General features: G+C 40.1%; 2 protein-coding genes and 1 long non-coding RNA gene across 4 annotated transcripts; 2 read left to right on the plus strand and 1 right to left on the minus strand.

The window, feature by feature from the left end:
• Window positions 1-440: 440 nt before the first annotated feature.
• Window positions 441-3,372, plus strand: LOC121751270. Its single transcript, XM_042145986.1, has 4 exons — window positions 441-612; window positions 1,470-1,525; window positions 2,218-3,040; window positions 3,132-3,372. The coding sequence occupies exons 3-4, from the start codon at window positions 2,244-2,246 to the stop codon at window positions 3,235-3,237; spliced, it is 903 nt and encodes a 300-aa protein (XP_042001920.1). The 5' UTR covers window positions 441-612; window positions 1,470-1,525; window positions 2,218-2,243; the 3' UTR covers window positions 3,238-3,372.
• LOC121751272 (PITH domain-containing protein 1-like) lies at window positions 1,472-14,563 on the minus strand. Of its 2 annotated transcripts, XM_042145988.1 has the most exons (8): window positions 14,226-14,563; window positions 6,456-6,536; window positions 6,057-6,106; window positions 5,666-5,743; window positions 5,428-5,485; window positions 5,303-5,352; window positions 5,054-5,169; window positions 1,472-1,850 (listed from the first exon to the last, which is right to left on the minus strand). In XM_042145988.1, exons 1-8 carry the CDS (start codon window positions 14,307-14,309, stop codon window positions 1,828-1,830), a joined length of 540 nt encoding a protein of 179 aa, XP_042001922.1. In that variant the 5' UTR covers window positions 14,310-14,563; the 3' UTR covers window positions 1,472-1,827. The 2 variants fall into 2 exon arrangements, with proteins under 2 accessions (XP_042001922.1, XP_042001921.1); XM_042145987.1 differs by lacking the exon at window positions 1,472-1,850 and having other exon boundaries at window positions 4,755-5,169.
• LOC121751277 lies at window positions 5,177-5,781 on the plus strand. The gene is made up of 3 exons (XR_006040045.1): window positions 5,177-5,327; window positions 5,423-5,602; window positions 5,682-5,781. It is a non-coding gene; the product is annotated as an uncharacterized LOC121751277 (long non-coding RNA).
• Window positions 14,564-16,432: the final 1,869 nt, after the last annotated feature.

Below are 16,432 nucleotides of genomic sequence, written 5' to 3' on the forward strand. Positions count from 1 at the left end.
ATCATACTATATTTTGGAAGTACATTTATTTCGTTCCATAATATGAAGTGGACCTTGCAATTGTCAATTAATTATTAGTATGACATACCATATCATCATGCCAATTTGGTATGTCCAGTCTACTAAATTTTTACTCACAAGTTGGTATGTCTAGTCTACTAAATTTTTACTCGCGAGTCAAAAAGATCAAGCATGCACTACACTACTTAATAAGTATGCCCGAATAGTTATATATATGAGGCAGAAAGAAATATAGATAGAGATTTTAGCAATTAGCACAATAGATTATTTAAAGTTTTGATTGTAAATGGGCGAATCCTTAAATAATGTATATAAGTTTCTATATAAACAAAGAAAAATACTGATATTAGTTAAATATTTTGCTTTAAAAGGTTCATTTTGTATTTTGGGTCACTAAAACTATGGGCTGAAATTTCAATTTCACCGCCACTTTGAATTAAATGTGAAAATCTCACCGCCACTCTGTCAAATTTCACAACCCCCTCTCTCTCCCAAAAAACCCTAAATCTCCCTTCTTTCTCTAATTCTTCATCCAATCTGTTGGCGTTTAGGAGAAATCGCCGAGCCGAGGGGAACCAAGTAAAGCATTAGGTGAGGAGCCAAAGCAATGTTTCTGATGTGTTCAATTTTTTTTTCTACGCGGCAGATAGATGAGCTTGATTTTCTGTTTCAGCATTTCTCTTGTGTTGTTTCTTAATCGCGATAAATTGCGGTTTGTTGTCAATGCTGTACACGATCGTCTGTTTTTTTTTAATTAGGAGTTTGAGTTGAATGCATTGACTGGTGGACGGATTGAATGCATTGACTGGTGGACGGATTTTTCTTCGTGGTTGACTGTTCCGGCGACTTATTTGTGTTGGACGGATTTCTCTTGTGTTCTTCCATCATTCATGTTTGTGTTGGATGGAGCTGGAGTGTGATTATCTTATGGCTTGTGTGCATGCAATTCTGAATTTGTGTGGTTTTTTTTGCAATGTGAGATGATGCCTATGTGTGATTGCTTGCTTTTGACCACCAAATTGGAGTTGGAGTGAATGAGGTGTGACTGTTTCTGTATGAGATGGAATATCTGTGGTGTTGATTAATGTGAAGGATAGTGTGATGTGATGATATGGAAAGTCATAGGGATGCATATGGATTTACAAGTACTGAAGTGATCATGATGCTAGTTTTTTCTTTATTATCTTTTGATTTCCTTTAAGTAGAAGTCCTATTGTTGAAAGTCAAGAGATTACATTTTTCACAAGCTAGGTTATTACTACTGGTTCATGTTCTGATTGAGATTGAATTCTGGAATGAACTTAACTGCTTCTGGTTCATGTTCTGATTGAGATTGAGATTAGGTTCAATATGTATTCATTTTATTGCTGCTAAGCTTTGGTGTCTTCATAAGAATAACTCCGGTATTCATCGCTTATCAGTCATTTTTTTGGTGTCTATTACTGCAGAGAAAAGACAGGCAGAGTCCGGTCGCATTAGAGAGAAATATCCGGATAGAATTCCAGTGAGTTAAACAATTTATTCCACAGTTGAGGCGTAATTATATGCATTGTTTGAACTCTGATAATCACACAGTAGCATCATTTTGCACCAGATATCAGTATAGGTAATATACTGCATTTTGTGTGATTAGTAAGTGATATAAAGTAATGCCGTTCCATTATTTCACAGCACCTTGTCAGGACATATATTATTTATTGCTAGTAATTAATTCAATCTCGAACACTATAACCCTTCGCATTCAGCTTATACCCAAATCTCCATTCATACTCTCAGTCGACCATTCCAGCTTAGAAGGTTAAGTTTTCAATCCTTCTCTTCCCCTTTTGCTGCATTATTGTGGAAATTTGTTGTTGAAGATGGAAAGTTGAAAGTAATTGATGATTGGTAGTGGTAAATAGAAAGGAAATGGTGTGGTTAGTGAATGGAAATTGGTGTGTATTTTAATTTTGTCTGCTTAATTATTGAATTTGTGTGGTGTTTTATCAGTGAATTGATTAAGATTTATGACCCAATTTCACTCATATTTCATCTTCATATGTGTTGATTTCCATTCAGTAGCTTATGGGGCCTGGTGTGCGCTTCACAGTGTTTAAGTTTAACATGCCGTGTTTCCAGATAGTTTCGAGGAGGTGGATTTAAAGGATGATACTGATCTTGTAAAATCTGGAATTCCTGTTGTTTGTTGTGATAAAGGAATTGTGAGTAACTACTTTCCGTCTATGCCTGAATTATGCCGTGTCGGTGGTGCCTTGTTCATGATGCACACCCCAAAGTCGGGTAGGTCCAAATTGTTGTGGTCTGCACCGTCACCACCAATGCCCGTTGGTTCTTCTACTATGACCTGGACTTGTTGCGCTGCTTTGGAGTCAAGGCGATTATTCCCCACGATAGTCCCGTTACGTGATGGCAGGATATTAATCTGCGGGGGCACTCCTCAACTAAAAAGTTGGATTGAGATCTACGACCCGCAGAAAGGCGAGTTTGACCGGAGGAACGCTCCTAAGCTGCTCTTTGACTTTAGTCCCTTCTCATCGGCTGGCTTTGAGTTGACGAACGATTTGGTTATGCTGTTCTTCCCTAAGCTTTACTTAACAACAGGAATCAGCGTATCAACTCTTCTCTTGTACAATGTGGAAATTGACCACGGGGAAGTCTTCAATGTGGAACTCCCCAAATCTGAACGCTATTCCTTGGAGCAGAGGAAGTGGATATATGTGGGGGGAGGCATCCTATTCCTTATCGACCAAGCATCTGGTTGGTTTGTCTACCATCTCAAAGCCAAAAAAGTGGTGGCGAAGGTGGACGTGATGGTTGAGGATAAGGAAGGAAAAGTGATGCAAGCTTTGTACCTCGACAACAATGATCAAAATACTAGTTGGATCTTCCACATATTCGTGGAAGAGGAGACTCAAACTAGAATTCGTTATGCCAAGATCGAAGTTTCCCAAGCGGATTACACTGCTACAGTTCAGTTGAGCTGTAATCTGGGATTTAGTTTCTATAACGACATTTATGTGTGAGCCCCTTGTTCGTTAGGATCTATATGGTTTGAATTGAATCTGGAATTTCTTTATAACTAGAATTGAAATGCTCATTTTTGTATGCAGCATTGCCGATGAAGGGAGCTGCGAAGGAGGACCCGTTGAAAGAGAAAGAGGAGAAGGATCAGAAGTGAATGAAAGCATGAAAAGGAGGAGGATCAGTAGGGAATGAAAGCAAAGCATGCTTCTTGCACATTGAAGATGATGAACTAACCTACCGTATGTGCTTGTGTAGTTCAATTTAGTTTTGTTTTGTTTGGATTGACTAATGGTGTAATTGTTGTTTAGTAAAATGGTTGTGATTGAATTCGAGGCATCATGTTGAATGTCGCTTGTGTTTGTGCATTTGTTCTTTAATGCATTGCGTGCAGTCTTCTTATCTGTTCCTCAACTCTTCCATCCCTTAACATATTTTTGTAATTTGGTGGAAGAGGGATGGAAGAGTTGAGGAACAGATAAGAAGACTGCACGCAATGCATTAAAGAACAAATGCATAAACACAAGCGACATTCAACATGATGCCTCGAATTCAATCACAACCATCTTACTAAACAACAATTACACCATTGGTCAATCCAAAAAAAACAAAACTAAATTGAACTACACAAGCACATACGGTAGGTTAGTTCATCATCTTCAATGTGCAAGAAGCATGCTTTGCTTTCATTCCCTACTGATCCTCCTCCTTTTCATGCTTTCATTCACTTCTGATCCTTCTCCTCTTTCTCTTTCAACGGGTCCTCCTTCGCAGCTCCCTTCATCGCCAATGCTGCATACAAAAATGAGCATTTCAATTCTAGTTATAAAGAAATTCCAGATTCAATTCAAACCATATAGATCCTAACGAACAAGGGGCTCACACATAAATGTCGTTATAGAAACCAAATCCCAGATTACAGCTCAGCTGAACTGTAGCAGTGTAATCCGCTTGGGAAACTTTGACCTTGGCATAACGAATTCTAGTTTGAGTCTCCTCTTCCACGAATATGTGGAAGATCCAACTAGTATTTTGATCATTGTTGCCGAGGTACAAAGCTTGCATCACTCTCCCTTATCCTCAACCATCACGTCCACCTTCGCCACCACTTTTTTGGCTTTGAGATGGTAGACAAACCAACCAGATGCTTGGTCGATAAGGAATAGGATGCCTCCCCCCACATATATCCACTTCTTCTGCTCCAAGGAATAGCGTTCAGATTTGGGGAGTTCCACATTGAAGACTTCCCAGTGGTCAATTTCCACGTTGTACAAGAGAAGAGTTGATACGCTGATTCCTGTTGTTAAGTAAAGCTTAGGGAAGAACAGCATAACCAAATCGTTCGTCAACTCAAAGCCAACCAATGAGAAGGGACTAAAGTCAAAGAGCAGCTTAGGAGCGTTCCTCCGGTCAAACTCGCCTTTCTGCGAGTTGTAGATCTCAATCCAACTTTTTAGTTGAGGAGTGCCCCCGCAGATGAATATCGTGCCATCACGTAACGGGACTATCGTGGGGAATAATCACCTTGACTCCAAAGCAGCGCAACAAGTCCAGGTCATAGTAGAAGAACCAACGGGCATTGGTGGTGACGGTGCAGACCACAACAATTTGGACCTACCCGACTTTGGGGTGTGCATCATGAACAAGGCATAGACGGAAAGTAGTTACTCACAATTCCTTTATCACAACAGGAATTCTAGATTTTACAAGATCAGTATCATCCTTTAAATCCACCTCCTCGAAACTATCTGGAAACACGGCATGTTAAACTTAAACACTGTGAAGCGCACACCAGGCCCCATAAGCTGCTGAATGGAAATCAACACATATGAAGATGAAATATGAGTGAAATTGGGTCATAAATCTTAATCAATTCACTGATAAAACACCACACAAATTCAATAATTAAGCAGAAAAATTAAAATACACACCAATTTCAGCTGCATGAGGTTTATATTAGATCACGTCAAAGAGCAGCAAAGATCGGATTCAAATTTTGCTACCACAATACCTGAGTAGCTTCTCCTTTCAACCCAATGATTAAGTATTTGAGTTGTACTTGCATCACCACCAAAATTAACTGGGAAATGCAACGTGAGGTTACCAACACTCCGAAATCTCGAATACCTGTTGATACATTATTAGAGAGTCAGAAACTTCGGATTAGTGAAGAGATCTACAGAAAATTTATTGAGAAAAGATTGCAGTCGGATACCGATACAACATGCACACGGTGCTAAAAGTATAATTTAAACCTCACCTTGTCTGGTACTCCAAAACTCCTTGTAAGTTTTCTGCCAAATCCCACTCCTGAGATGATAAAAAAAAAAGTCAACACTAGAATTATGAGTAAAATCTGACCAAATAACTTATGTAACAGCATACCTGCACGGCTTGCATATTCTGAGCATCTGAAAAGTCAATACCCTCTCGGTTGATGAATCTGGGTTAAGCAGCTTATTCAGGCAACAAAAATAATGGGTAGCAAGATACGGTGATAAGGATAAATTGACAAAATCCAGCAATGTAATACACCAATACAATTCCAGCAAATTATAGGGTAAAAGAGCACACTTAACTATATCATTTTAAAATGAAAAGGCAAAAAGTTACTAGAACTCACGCTCTCATCTTTGCAGGACTCGTCCCATCAGCGCCACCAACGATTGAAATGCTCTTTAGCTTAACATCTGATGTAAATCTATACATTAAACAAACATATAAGCAAATTTCAATAAAATAAATTGGCTATATGAAAATCAATCAGATAGTAGATCATCGAATTGAGAACATCAACAAATTCGATAAAATAAAATAAGCAAAGCTTTGAGCTATCACATAGTTAAATGGATTTTTTATTTTTCACTGCAGAGTATGCAGTTTGCTATCAGTTGAGGCTTCCACGATGAACATACAAGTCATTCCTTAATTCTTATCAACTACTATTTCTTTCATGAAAAAAATAACAGGACATTCGCCACTCAATCCATCAAACAGAGAAAGTTTATACTCACGGAATAAAGACTATCAACTCAGGATCACCTTCATTGCTTTCCAAGTAACCCTGTGGCATTCAAAACAAAATCGCTGAAGTAATTTCTAGCTATCAAACACGACACACACAATCAATAAGAGAAAAGAAGACATTTAAATGTCCCAACCACCATACCTCATGATACCATATACATGACAATACTAAAAGGCAACATCTATTGAAGATAAGAAACAAAGTAAATCAATAGCAACTAAAAACTTTTTAATCCAAAAGTGATACTAATCCAGTGGAGCGGGGAACGCAAAACATGACAAATATATAGCAATCAGACTTCACCACAGAAACAATAACTCAAAACATCAATATATGGAAACCTATCGGTAACCAAAACTCATCAGATTACTAGATTAGGGAGTACCTCTGAAGAGTTCAGCCGATGCTCCCAATCTTTGAACACCGACTTCACACTTCCAGAAACAGCCTCATTCAGCGCAGAAACCTTCGGAAACACAGATTTGTAAAAAATCATGGATTAAATATGCCCGGTCAATGGATTTTGACCAAATAATAAATGTGACGAGACATTTAATTTTGTGAAATTAAATGACATAGCGTCGATCTACATTTTACGTAGGTAAATGTAGTATATTCACTTTCTCAAATCCGATTTCCGGTGAGTGAGAAATAGTGGATTAAAGTTGGGCATAATTAGCTTTTAATTAAAGCTTGGAGATGGAGCTTAGGGAATAATTAACTAGTGTTAATTATCCCACATTGGAGGATTAACACATCTTTAATGTGTATAAATTAAGTGACTTTATGTTACTTAATAATTATAGTGGACCAAGATGGGTGAAAGAGCCCACACGCGCGCACACGCGCGCGCCGCCGCCGCCCGCCCGCCCGAGCCCGAGCCCGTGCCCGTGCCCGTGCCCGTGCTCGTGGTCGCGGGCGCGGGCCGCGGGCCTCGGGCCTCGGGCCCGAGCCCGAGCCCGATCCCGATCCCGATCTCGATCTTGGACTTGGACTTGGATCTTGGATCTTGGCAATTGGTCTTTGGGTGGTCTTTGGGCTTGGTGCTTGGCCCAAACTATTCTTTTTGGACCACCGCCGAGTCAGCAATCCAAGTGGCTTGACACGTCGTCAAGCGAGGCACAGTCACGGTTGCCACGTGAGAAATCCACACGGATGGCACACTCCTGCCACACGTCTGTAACCGACGTCGGTTACGAATTGCCATGATGACAGCCATCATGGCTGTTGACCCCCTGCAGTGGACTGAGCCTATAAATAGGCCAGTCATTCCATGCATCACTACACAATTCAAAAAGCATTCTGCATCATACGCTCTCTCCCTCTCCCTGCATAGTTTTTTCTGTCGAAGCTCTGCCCTCTCCTCCATCCAGTTCGCCGGAGCTCTGTTGATTGCGGTGCTGCATCAATAGAGACGTAGCCGTTTTACCTTTGGGGACGACACGCCAAACCGAAGAGCACTACCGGGGCGTATCTCGTCTTGCGGGAAGAGGCCTCCTCGACTCGGCTAATCACACTGGTTTAGTAGTTTCGATTATACGTTGTATTTTTAAGTTCAGTTCTTCCTTTCCTTTCTTTTGGGTTGTATTACGCCCGGTAGTTATCTTTGTAATCCCAGAAACCAACAATCGCAAGACGAGATAGCTTGCCTTTGAAGGAATTTGAACTTCTAAACTGAACTAAAACTTCCGAAACATTAACACCTTTTGCTGGAGATGTCGACGGAATCCAACACTGCTGCTGCCAACGCCACCGCCGCCATTCCCTCCACCATGGCGACCACTGGACCGGTCAACACTTCATCGATTCCCTCGATGATGCCAACTTCTGGCTTCCCAGCCGCTTCATCCACCGTCCCTTGGGTTTGGGACAACCCCTTCGGGGCGTCCACTGGTTCCACCTTTGGTGGTTCGGTTGGTTCCACTTTTAGTGGTTCCTTCGGATCCTTTAATGGATCGAGTGTTGGTGCCTTCGGGCTCAATACTAGTGTTGGATCTTTCGGGATCAACACGAATGCTGGGGCCTTCGGGTCTCATGCGGGTGCTAGTCCCTTCGGGGCTGGTACGACCATGGCGGGCTCTATGCCCAACATGAATGGTGGGGGCTCTATGCCCAACCAAGTTGTTGGCTCCTTCGGGGGCAACGGAATTGGTTCCTTCCAAGGACCAACTGCGGCACCTTTGGCACCAAGAATGATGCCACCTGCCGAGAAGCCACCAAAGTTTGGAGGATCTGACTTCAAGCGGTGGTACCAGAAGATGTTGTTCTACTTGACAACATTGGGCGTCGCCAACTTCCTCACGGAGAACGAGCCGCCCGCGCCAAGCGACCAAGAGACTAGGCTCGAAGTCATGGCGGACTATGAAGCTTGGAGAAAAGGGGATTATCTATGTAAAAACTTTATTTTAAGTGCATTAGATGATAGCCTCTATAATGTATACTCCAATGTAACCACATCTAAACAAATGTGGGAAAGCCTAGAGAAGAAATATAGCATAGACAATGCTGCAGGGACTGAACAGGTTGTAGCATCCAAGTTTATGGACTACAAGATGGTCGACTCTCGACCCATCATGGAGCAAGTCCAAGAGCTCCAAATGATCATCCACTCATTAGTGGCTGAAGGGATGACCTTGCCCGATAAATTCCTAAGGTGCACGATCATTGACAAGCTCCCTCCAAGTTGGAAGGACTTCAAGAGTTATCTCAAGCACAAGCGAAAGCAGATGACCCTTGAAGACTTGATCGTGAAGTTGCGCATTGAGGCCGACGTGCGCAAAAGTGATCAAAAGGCTAAGGGCTTCACCCCAAATGAAGCCAAAGCCAACCTGTTGGAGCGGGGCGGTCCCTCCAACAAACGCCCTCGCCCAAACCGTCCAAACGACAAAGGGAAGGGAAAGCAGCCTTCAAAGAAGTTTGAAGGCGACTGCTACAAATGTGGCAAACCGGGCCACTTTGCCAAAGACTGCCGCAGCAAGAAGAAGAAGCCGGCAGCCCACGTCGTTGAGAAGGAGTTCAAGGACTGGGATGAGAACGACCTCATTGCAGTGGTCACTGAAGAGGTTAACCTTGTTGATAACAAGGGAGGCTGGTACATCGACACCGGCGCTACTGCTCATGTTTGCTCCGACAGGAGCAAGTTTGCCTCCTACACTGCTGTTGAAGGGAGGAAGATCAACATGGGGAATCAAGCATCGTCAGAAGTCCTCGGCGTTGGCAACGTGATTCTCATGATGACGTCTGGCCTAACTATCACTTTGAAGGATGTGCTGCATGTCCCGGACATCCGCAAGAACCTAGTGTCAGGATCAATACTAGTTAATAAAGGGTTTAAACTTGTATTTGAGTCCGATAGGTTTGTCTTGTATAAGTTTGGAAAATCCATCGGAAAAGGTTATGTAACCGATGGGCTTTTCAAGCTTAGTGTAGCAACTCGAAGTGTTGCGAAGCCATTGGCCAATAAGAATAAAGCATCTACTTCCTCTTATTTGATTGAGTCTTCAAATTTGTGGCATTGTAGATTGGGACATGTAAATTCAAAAGCCATTAAAAGATTAGTAAATTTAGATTTACTAAAGGCTAATGAATTGGATATCCAAGATAAATGTGAAATTTGTCTTGAAGCAAAAATGACTAAGTTGCCGTTTCACTCGGTTGAACGAAGCACAAAACCCCTTGAATTAATTCACACGGATGTATGTGATTTAAAGATGTTGCAAACTAGAGGTGGTAAAAAGTACTTTATCACTTTCATAGATGATTGCACAAGATATTGCTACATTTATCTTTTAAGAAGCAAAGATGAAGCAATAGAGGCGTTCAAAAATTATAAGAACGAAGTTGAGAATCAACTTGGTTGTAAAATCAAAATGATTCGAAGCGATAGAGGAGGCGAATATGTAGCCCCGTTTGAGGAGTTATGCAACGCAAGTGGTATAATTCATCAAACAACTGCTCCATATTCACCACAATCCAATGGTGTTGCAGAACGCAAGAATCGAACTCTAAAAGAGATGATGAATGCACTGCTACTCAGTTCAGGATTACCACATAACATGTGGGGGGAAGCTGTTTTGACAGCAAACTATATCTTGAATAAAATCCCTCTCAAAGGAAAAGATGTTACTCCTTATGAGTTGTGGAAGGGAAGGAAGCCATCCTACAAATACCTCAAAGTGTGGGGGTGTTTGGCAAAGGTGATGGTTCCTCCGCCCAAAGAAGTTACAATCGGACCTAAGACGGTTGATTGCATCTTCATTGGATATGCACTTAACAGTAGTGCATATCGATTTGTTGTTCACAAGTCTGAAATATCGACTATCACAGTAGGAACAACAATTGAGTCGAGGAATGCTGTATTTCTCGAAAATACCTTTCCTTGCAAAGATAAGGAAAAAGTATCAACCAATTCTGAGACAAGAATTGAAGAAGCCACTAGTTCTAAACAAGTGGAAGAAGAAGCCACTAGTTCTAAATCAACAGATGCGGAACCTGAATCGCGCAAGCGTGCAAGGCCCGATCCAAAAGATACAGTACTAAGACGTGGTAATAGAGTCAGAACACCAAAAACTTTTGGTCCTGACTACATTGCTTTCATGTTGGATGAAGAACCAACATCGATAAAAGTAGCCTTTGCTGGCCCAGACGGGCTGCATTGGAGAGAAGCTGTTCAAAGCGAAATTGATTCAATTTTGCTAAACCACACATGGGTGTTGGTTGATTTGCCCGAAGGTGCTAAACCTTTAGGATGCAAATGGGTTCTTAAAAGAAAGTTTAAGGCCGATGGAACAGTTGATAAGTATAAAGCCCGATTAGTAGTAAAGGGTTTTAAACAAAAAGAAGGACATGACTTCTTCGATACCTATTCACCTGTAACAAGGATTACATCTATCCGGGTGCTTCTCGCTATTGCTGCATTGCACAATCTCGAGATTCATCAAATGGATGTAAAGACCGCGTTTCTGAATGGTGAACTAGAAGACGAAATCTACATGGAACAACCCGAAGGGTTTGTAGTACCTGGACAAGAGAAAAAGGTATGCAAGCTCGTGAAATCCCTATATGGATTGAAACAAGCGCCATTGCAATGGCACTTGAAGTTTGATAATGTGATGTTATCAAATGGGTTTAAAATCAACGAGTGCGACAAATGTGTCTACATCAAGAGCACTAATAACGGTCATGTTATAGTGTGTCTCTACGTTGATGATATGTTAATCTTGGGTAGCAACACTCAAGTAATTAACGATACAAAGGCCATGTTAAAGAGAAACTTTGACATGAAAGACATGGGTCTAGCCGATGTAATTCTTGGAATGAAGATTCTAAGAACGAATGATGGAATCATCTTAACACAATCACATTATGTTGAGAAGATATTGAATAAATTCAAAGCCTATGATGGCGCGCCGGTTAAGACTCCAATTGAACTCGACGTTCACTTGAGCAAAAACAAAGGCGAGCCCGTTGCACAAGAAGAGTATGCACGGGTCATCGGGTGCATTATGTACTTGACTAATTGCACTCGACCTGACATTGCTTGTGCCGTGAACAAGTTAAGTCGTTACACGAGCAATCCAAGCAAAGAGCATTGGAGAGCTCTTGTGAGGGTTTTGAGATATTTAAAACACACTCAAAATCTTGGGCTACACTTCTCGAGATACCCCCCGGTGCTTGAAGGGTACTGTGATGCCAATTGGATATCCGATAATAGAGACTCACTTTCAACAAGTGGATATGTCTTTACTATTGGGGGTGGTGCTGTATCGTGGAAATCCACAAAACAGACCTGTATAGCCCGATCAACAATGGAATCGGAGTTCATTGCCTTGGATAAGGCTGGTGAGGAAGCCGAGTGGCTTAAGAACTTCCTTGAAGACATTCCATGTTGGTCTAAGCCAGTGCCACCAGTGCTGATTCACTGCGATAGCCAAGCGGCTATTGGAAGGGCAAACAATGGTTTCTATAACGGTAAGTCTCGACATATACGTCGACGACATAACACCGTGAGACATTTGATCACAACAGGGGTGATTACAATTGACTATGTGAAGTCAATAGATAATCTAGCGGATCCGCTAACCAAAGGGTTAAACCGTGATCAAATGAATAAGTTGCTAGAGGGAATGGGTTTGAAATCCACAAACTAAAGAATTGTCATAGTGGTAACCCAACCATGATGACTGGAGATCCCAAGAACTTGGTTCAAAGGGACAACTAAGCTATGAGAGTTCATGGAAAAAACACTCAAACTATATCTATTCCCTAGAGAGCAATAGAGTGTTGGAGAACTTGCCTCGTGGTAAAGGCTAAGTCTATGACTTTTAATGGTTCTTAAGGATCTCAAAGAGATGGAATTCTCAAAGAGACCAAGTATGGCAAGGTACTTGACTAAGAATCACCTACGTAAGTGCGAAGTGTGGTCGCTTCATAAAAAAAAACGCACTTATGAATCCAAAGTGGTGTCCAAGACCGCAATGGACACAAAACGTGAGAACGGATGAGGTTGAGGTGTTTAAGTGTTAACACCATTGTCTCGGTGCACGCCGTGGGGGATTAGTTCAAAGCATCGCGCTACTAAGCCGCCTGTGTATCCGATGGTGTCGACTATGGAGGGTTCAAAGTCAACAACTACCTATCCTTATGCTTATATACCTCGCGAGGGTTGAGCTTGTGTCTGCATGCATATGCATTCGGCTATTTCCACTCATGTGGGGGATTGTAAAAAATCATGGATTAAATATGCCCGGTCAATGGATTTTGACCAAATAATAAATGTGACGAGACATTTAATTTTGTGAAATTAAATGACATAGCGTCGATCTACATTTTACGTAGGTAAATGTAGTATATTCACTTTCTCAAATCCGATTTCCGGTGAGTGAGAAATAGTGGATTAAAGTTGGGCATAATTAGCTTTTAATTAAAGCTTGGAGATGGAGCTTAGGGAATAATTAACTAGTGTTAATTATCCCACATTGGAGGATTAACACATCTTTAATGTGTATAAATTAAGTGACTTTATGTTACTTAATAATTATAGTGGACCAAGATGGGTGAAAGAGCCCACACGCGCGCACACGCGCGCGCCGCCGCCGCCCGCCCGCCCGAGCCCGAGCCCGTGCCCGTGCACGTGCTCGTGCTCGTGGTCGCGGGCGCGGGCCGCGGGCCTCGGGCCTCGGGCCCGGGCCCGAGCCCGATCCCGAGCCCGATCTCGATCCCGATCCCGATCTCGATCTCGATCTTGGACTTGGACTTGGACTTGGACTTGGACTTGGATCTTGGCAATTGGTCTTTGGGTGGTCTTTGGGCTTGGTGCTTGGCCCAAACTATTCTTTTTGGACCACCGCCGAGTCAGCAATCCAAGTGGCTTGACACGTCGTCAAGCGAGGCACAGTCACGGTTGCCACGTGAGAAATCCACACGCTCCACACACGGATGGCACACTCCTGCCACACGTCTGTAACCGACGTCGGTTACGAATTGCCATGATGACAGCCATCATGGCTGTTGACCCCCTGCAGTGGACTGAGCCTATAAATAGGCCAGCCATTCCATGCATCACTACACAATTCAAAAAGCATTCTGCATCATACGCTCTCTCCCTCTCCCTGCATAGTTTTTTCTGTCGAAGCTCTGCCCTCTCCTCCATCCAGTTCGCCGGAGCTCTGTTGATTGCGGTGCTGCATCAATAGAGACGTAGCCGTTTTACCTTTGGGGACGACACGCCAAACCGAAGAGCACTACCGGGGCGTATCTCGTCTTGCGGGAAGAGGCCTCCTCGACTCGGCTAATCACACTGGTTTAGTAGTTTCGATTATACGTTGTATTTTTAAGTTCAGTTCTTCCTTTCCTTTCTTTTGGGTTGTATTACGCCCGGTAGTTATCTTTGTAATCCCAGAAACCAACAAGATTAAATGCTGATCTATATACATTTAGAAATAGTAGAAAATCGAATCAACAAATTCGAGATAGTTGATTCTGGCATATCACTGAACACAACAATCACAAATAATACACTAAATCGACTTCTAAACAACAAAATTTCTCCGCATTAAACATAACACTGCGCGCGCAACTGAGCCTCACATCACATGTTCAGAAAATTAGAATTTACAAGTAAACCCAATGCAGAGAGAGAGAGAGAGAGAGGAACCTTGGATAGATCGATGTGTTTGTAGAGAGACCAATCGGTGGAGCAATCGTACTCTTCGCAGCTGTGATCGTGCAAACACGACATGTTTTTCAGCTCGGTTGCTATCTCAGTGCCTGTTGCGTGTTTTTTGTGCGTGAAAAGTAGATATTTGCGCCGATATATGAACACCGATAGTCTGAAGTACTATTAAAACTCAAAATTGAAAAAAATGAAATGGAATACGCAAGGCAAAATTTGAAGAACCCCTATAAAGAATAAGGATATTTATTTTTGGGTTAATTGGTTAACATATTATATTTTGATTTTCTCTGCGATTTTTGAACTTGATGTCTAGATACATATAAGATTTTTTAATATATTTCGGGTTTTTTTATAAAGTGTTTTTAATATATTACGGAATTTTACACTAATTCAAATTATTGGTAAAGATATAATGTTATACTCCCTCCGTCCCACATAATTTGGGACATTTTGACCGGGCACGGGTTTTAAGAAATATAATGAAAAGTGAGTTGAAAAAGTTAGTGGAATGTGAGTCTCACTTTTATATATTAGTTTTATAATTAAGAGTGAACTACGCAAATGGTCCCTGAACTATGTCTTTTGCACACCAATGGTCCCTGGACTTTAAAAATATCGTGGGTAGTCCCTGAACTAAGGTGTAATCACATTTAAGGTACTTTTTCACTATTCATCACAATTTTACACCCAAAATGCCCCCAATGCATGAAGGGCATTTTGGGACTTTCATATATAGGTACTGAATTTGATATTTTCTTTATCTCTTTCTCTAATACTGAATATGATATATTCTTATAGTTTGAGTACTGAATTTGATATTTTCTTTATCACTTTTTTCAAACACTTTTAGAAAGTAAAAAATTAAAACAAAAAATAATATAATTATAAAAATAAATATCATTTGACGTTAAAATATATTTATAATTAGACATTAAATTATAAAAAATAATATGAAATTCTTAAAATATATTAATTATAAAAAATGAATATTTTAGCTAAGCATCAAAATATACTCTGCTGAAACTGTACCAAATATTTGGGCCTATATTATTGTTTATCTTTCAAATAATTTTATTCAAATCAAATGGATTTGCAATTGTATCGTAATCGAAGTTTTATATTAATAAATTGTAATAGTATAATATTTTGGTTCTGTTCCAAAACTTTTTGTTTAATTAAATTAAGAATTGATAGTATAAAATTGTAATTCTAAACTTGAAAACAAAGAAAATATGTCATTTGAATTATTTTAAAGGGAATGAAAAATTACAAAAATTGTACTACATAAATTTAACAGTATAAAAGTGAAAAATATGAATTATTTCAAAAAACTAAAAAAAAAAGTAGCTAGAAAATTGGAGTACGTAGTAGGGTTTCGAACGGGTAGCAAAATAGAGAGAATTATAATTTAATGTCTAATTATAAATATATTAATTTTTATAATTAATATATTTTAAGAATTTCATATTATTTTTTATAATTTAATGTCTAATTATAAATATATTTTAACGTCAAATGATATTTATAATTATATTATTTTTTGTTTTAATTTTTTACTTTCTAAAAGTGTTTGAAAAAGTGATAAAGAAAATATCAAATTCAGTACTCAAACTATAAGAATATATCATATTCAGTACTAGAGAAAGAGATAAAGAAAATATCAAATTCAGTACCTAGATATGAAAGTCCCAAAATGCCCTTCATGCCTTGGGGGCATTTTGGGTGTAAAATTGTGATGAATAGTGAAAAACTACCATAAATGTGATTACACCTTAGTTCAGGGACTACCCACGATATTTTTAAAATTCAGGGACCATTGGTGTGCAAAAAGCATAGTTCAGGGACCATTTATGTAGTTCACTCTTTTCTATATGATCTACAACTTGTAACCTCGATTTTATCCAAAAATAAATATGAAAATGATTTTTATTCCCTCCATTCTAACGTAGTTGAGACATTTATTTCGGCATAAGAATTAAAAAATGACTATATTAAAGGTTAAACTGGAGTGAGTAAAGTAAAAGTAGGAATAACGTAAATGAGAGGAAGAAAAAATAAAGTATGATTGATGATAGAGTTTTAGAAAAAAAAAAGAAATGACAGAACTACCTAGAGAAAAAAAAATATTACTCAACTACGGAGAGAATGTTCATAAATTTTTTTAATATACTACCAACATTTTAAAA

This window comes from Salvia splendens, chromosome 10 (assembly GCF_004379255.2).
Source record: "Salvia splendens isolate huo1 chromosome 10, SspV2, whole genome shotgun sequence".
Classification (NCBI taxonomy): Eukaryota; Viridiplantae; Streptophyta; class Magnoliopsida; order Lamiales; family Lamiaceae; genus Salvia; species Salvia splendens.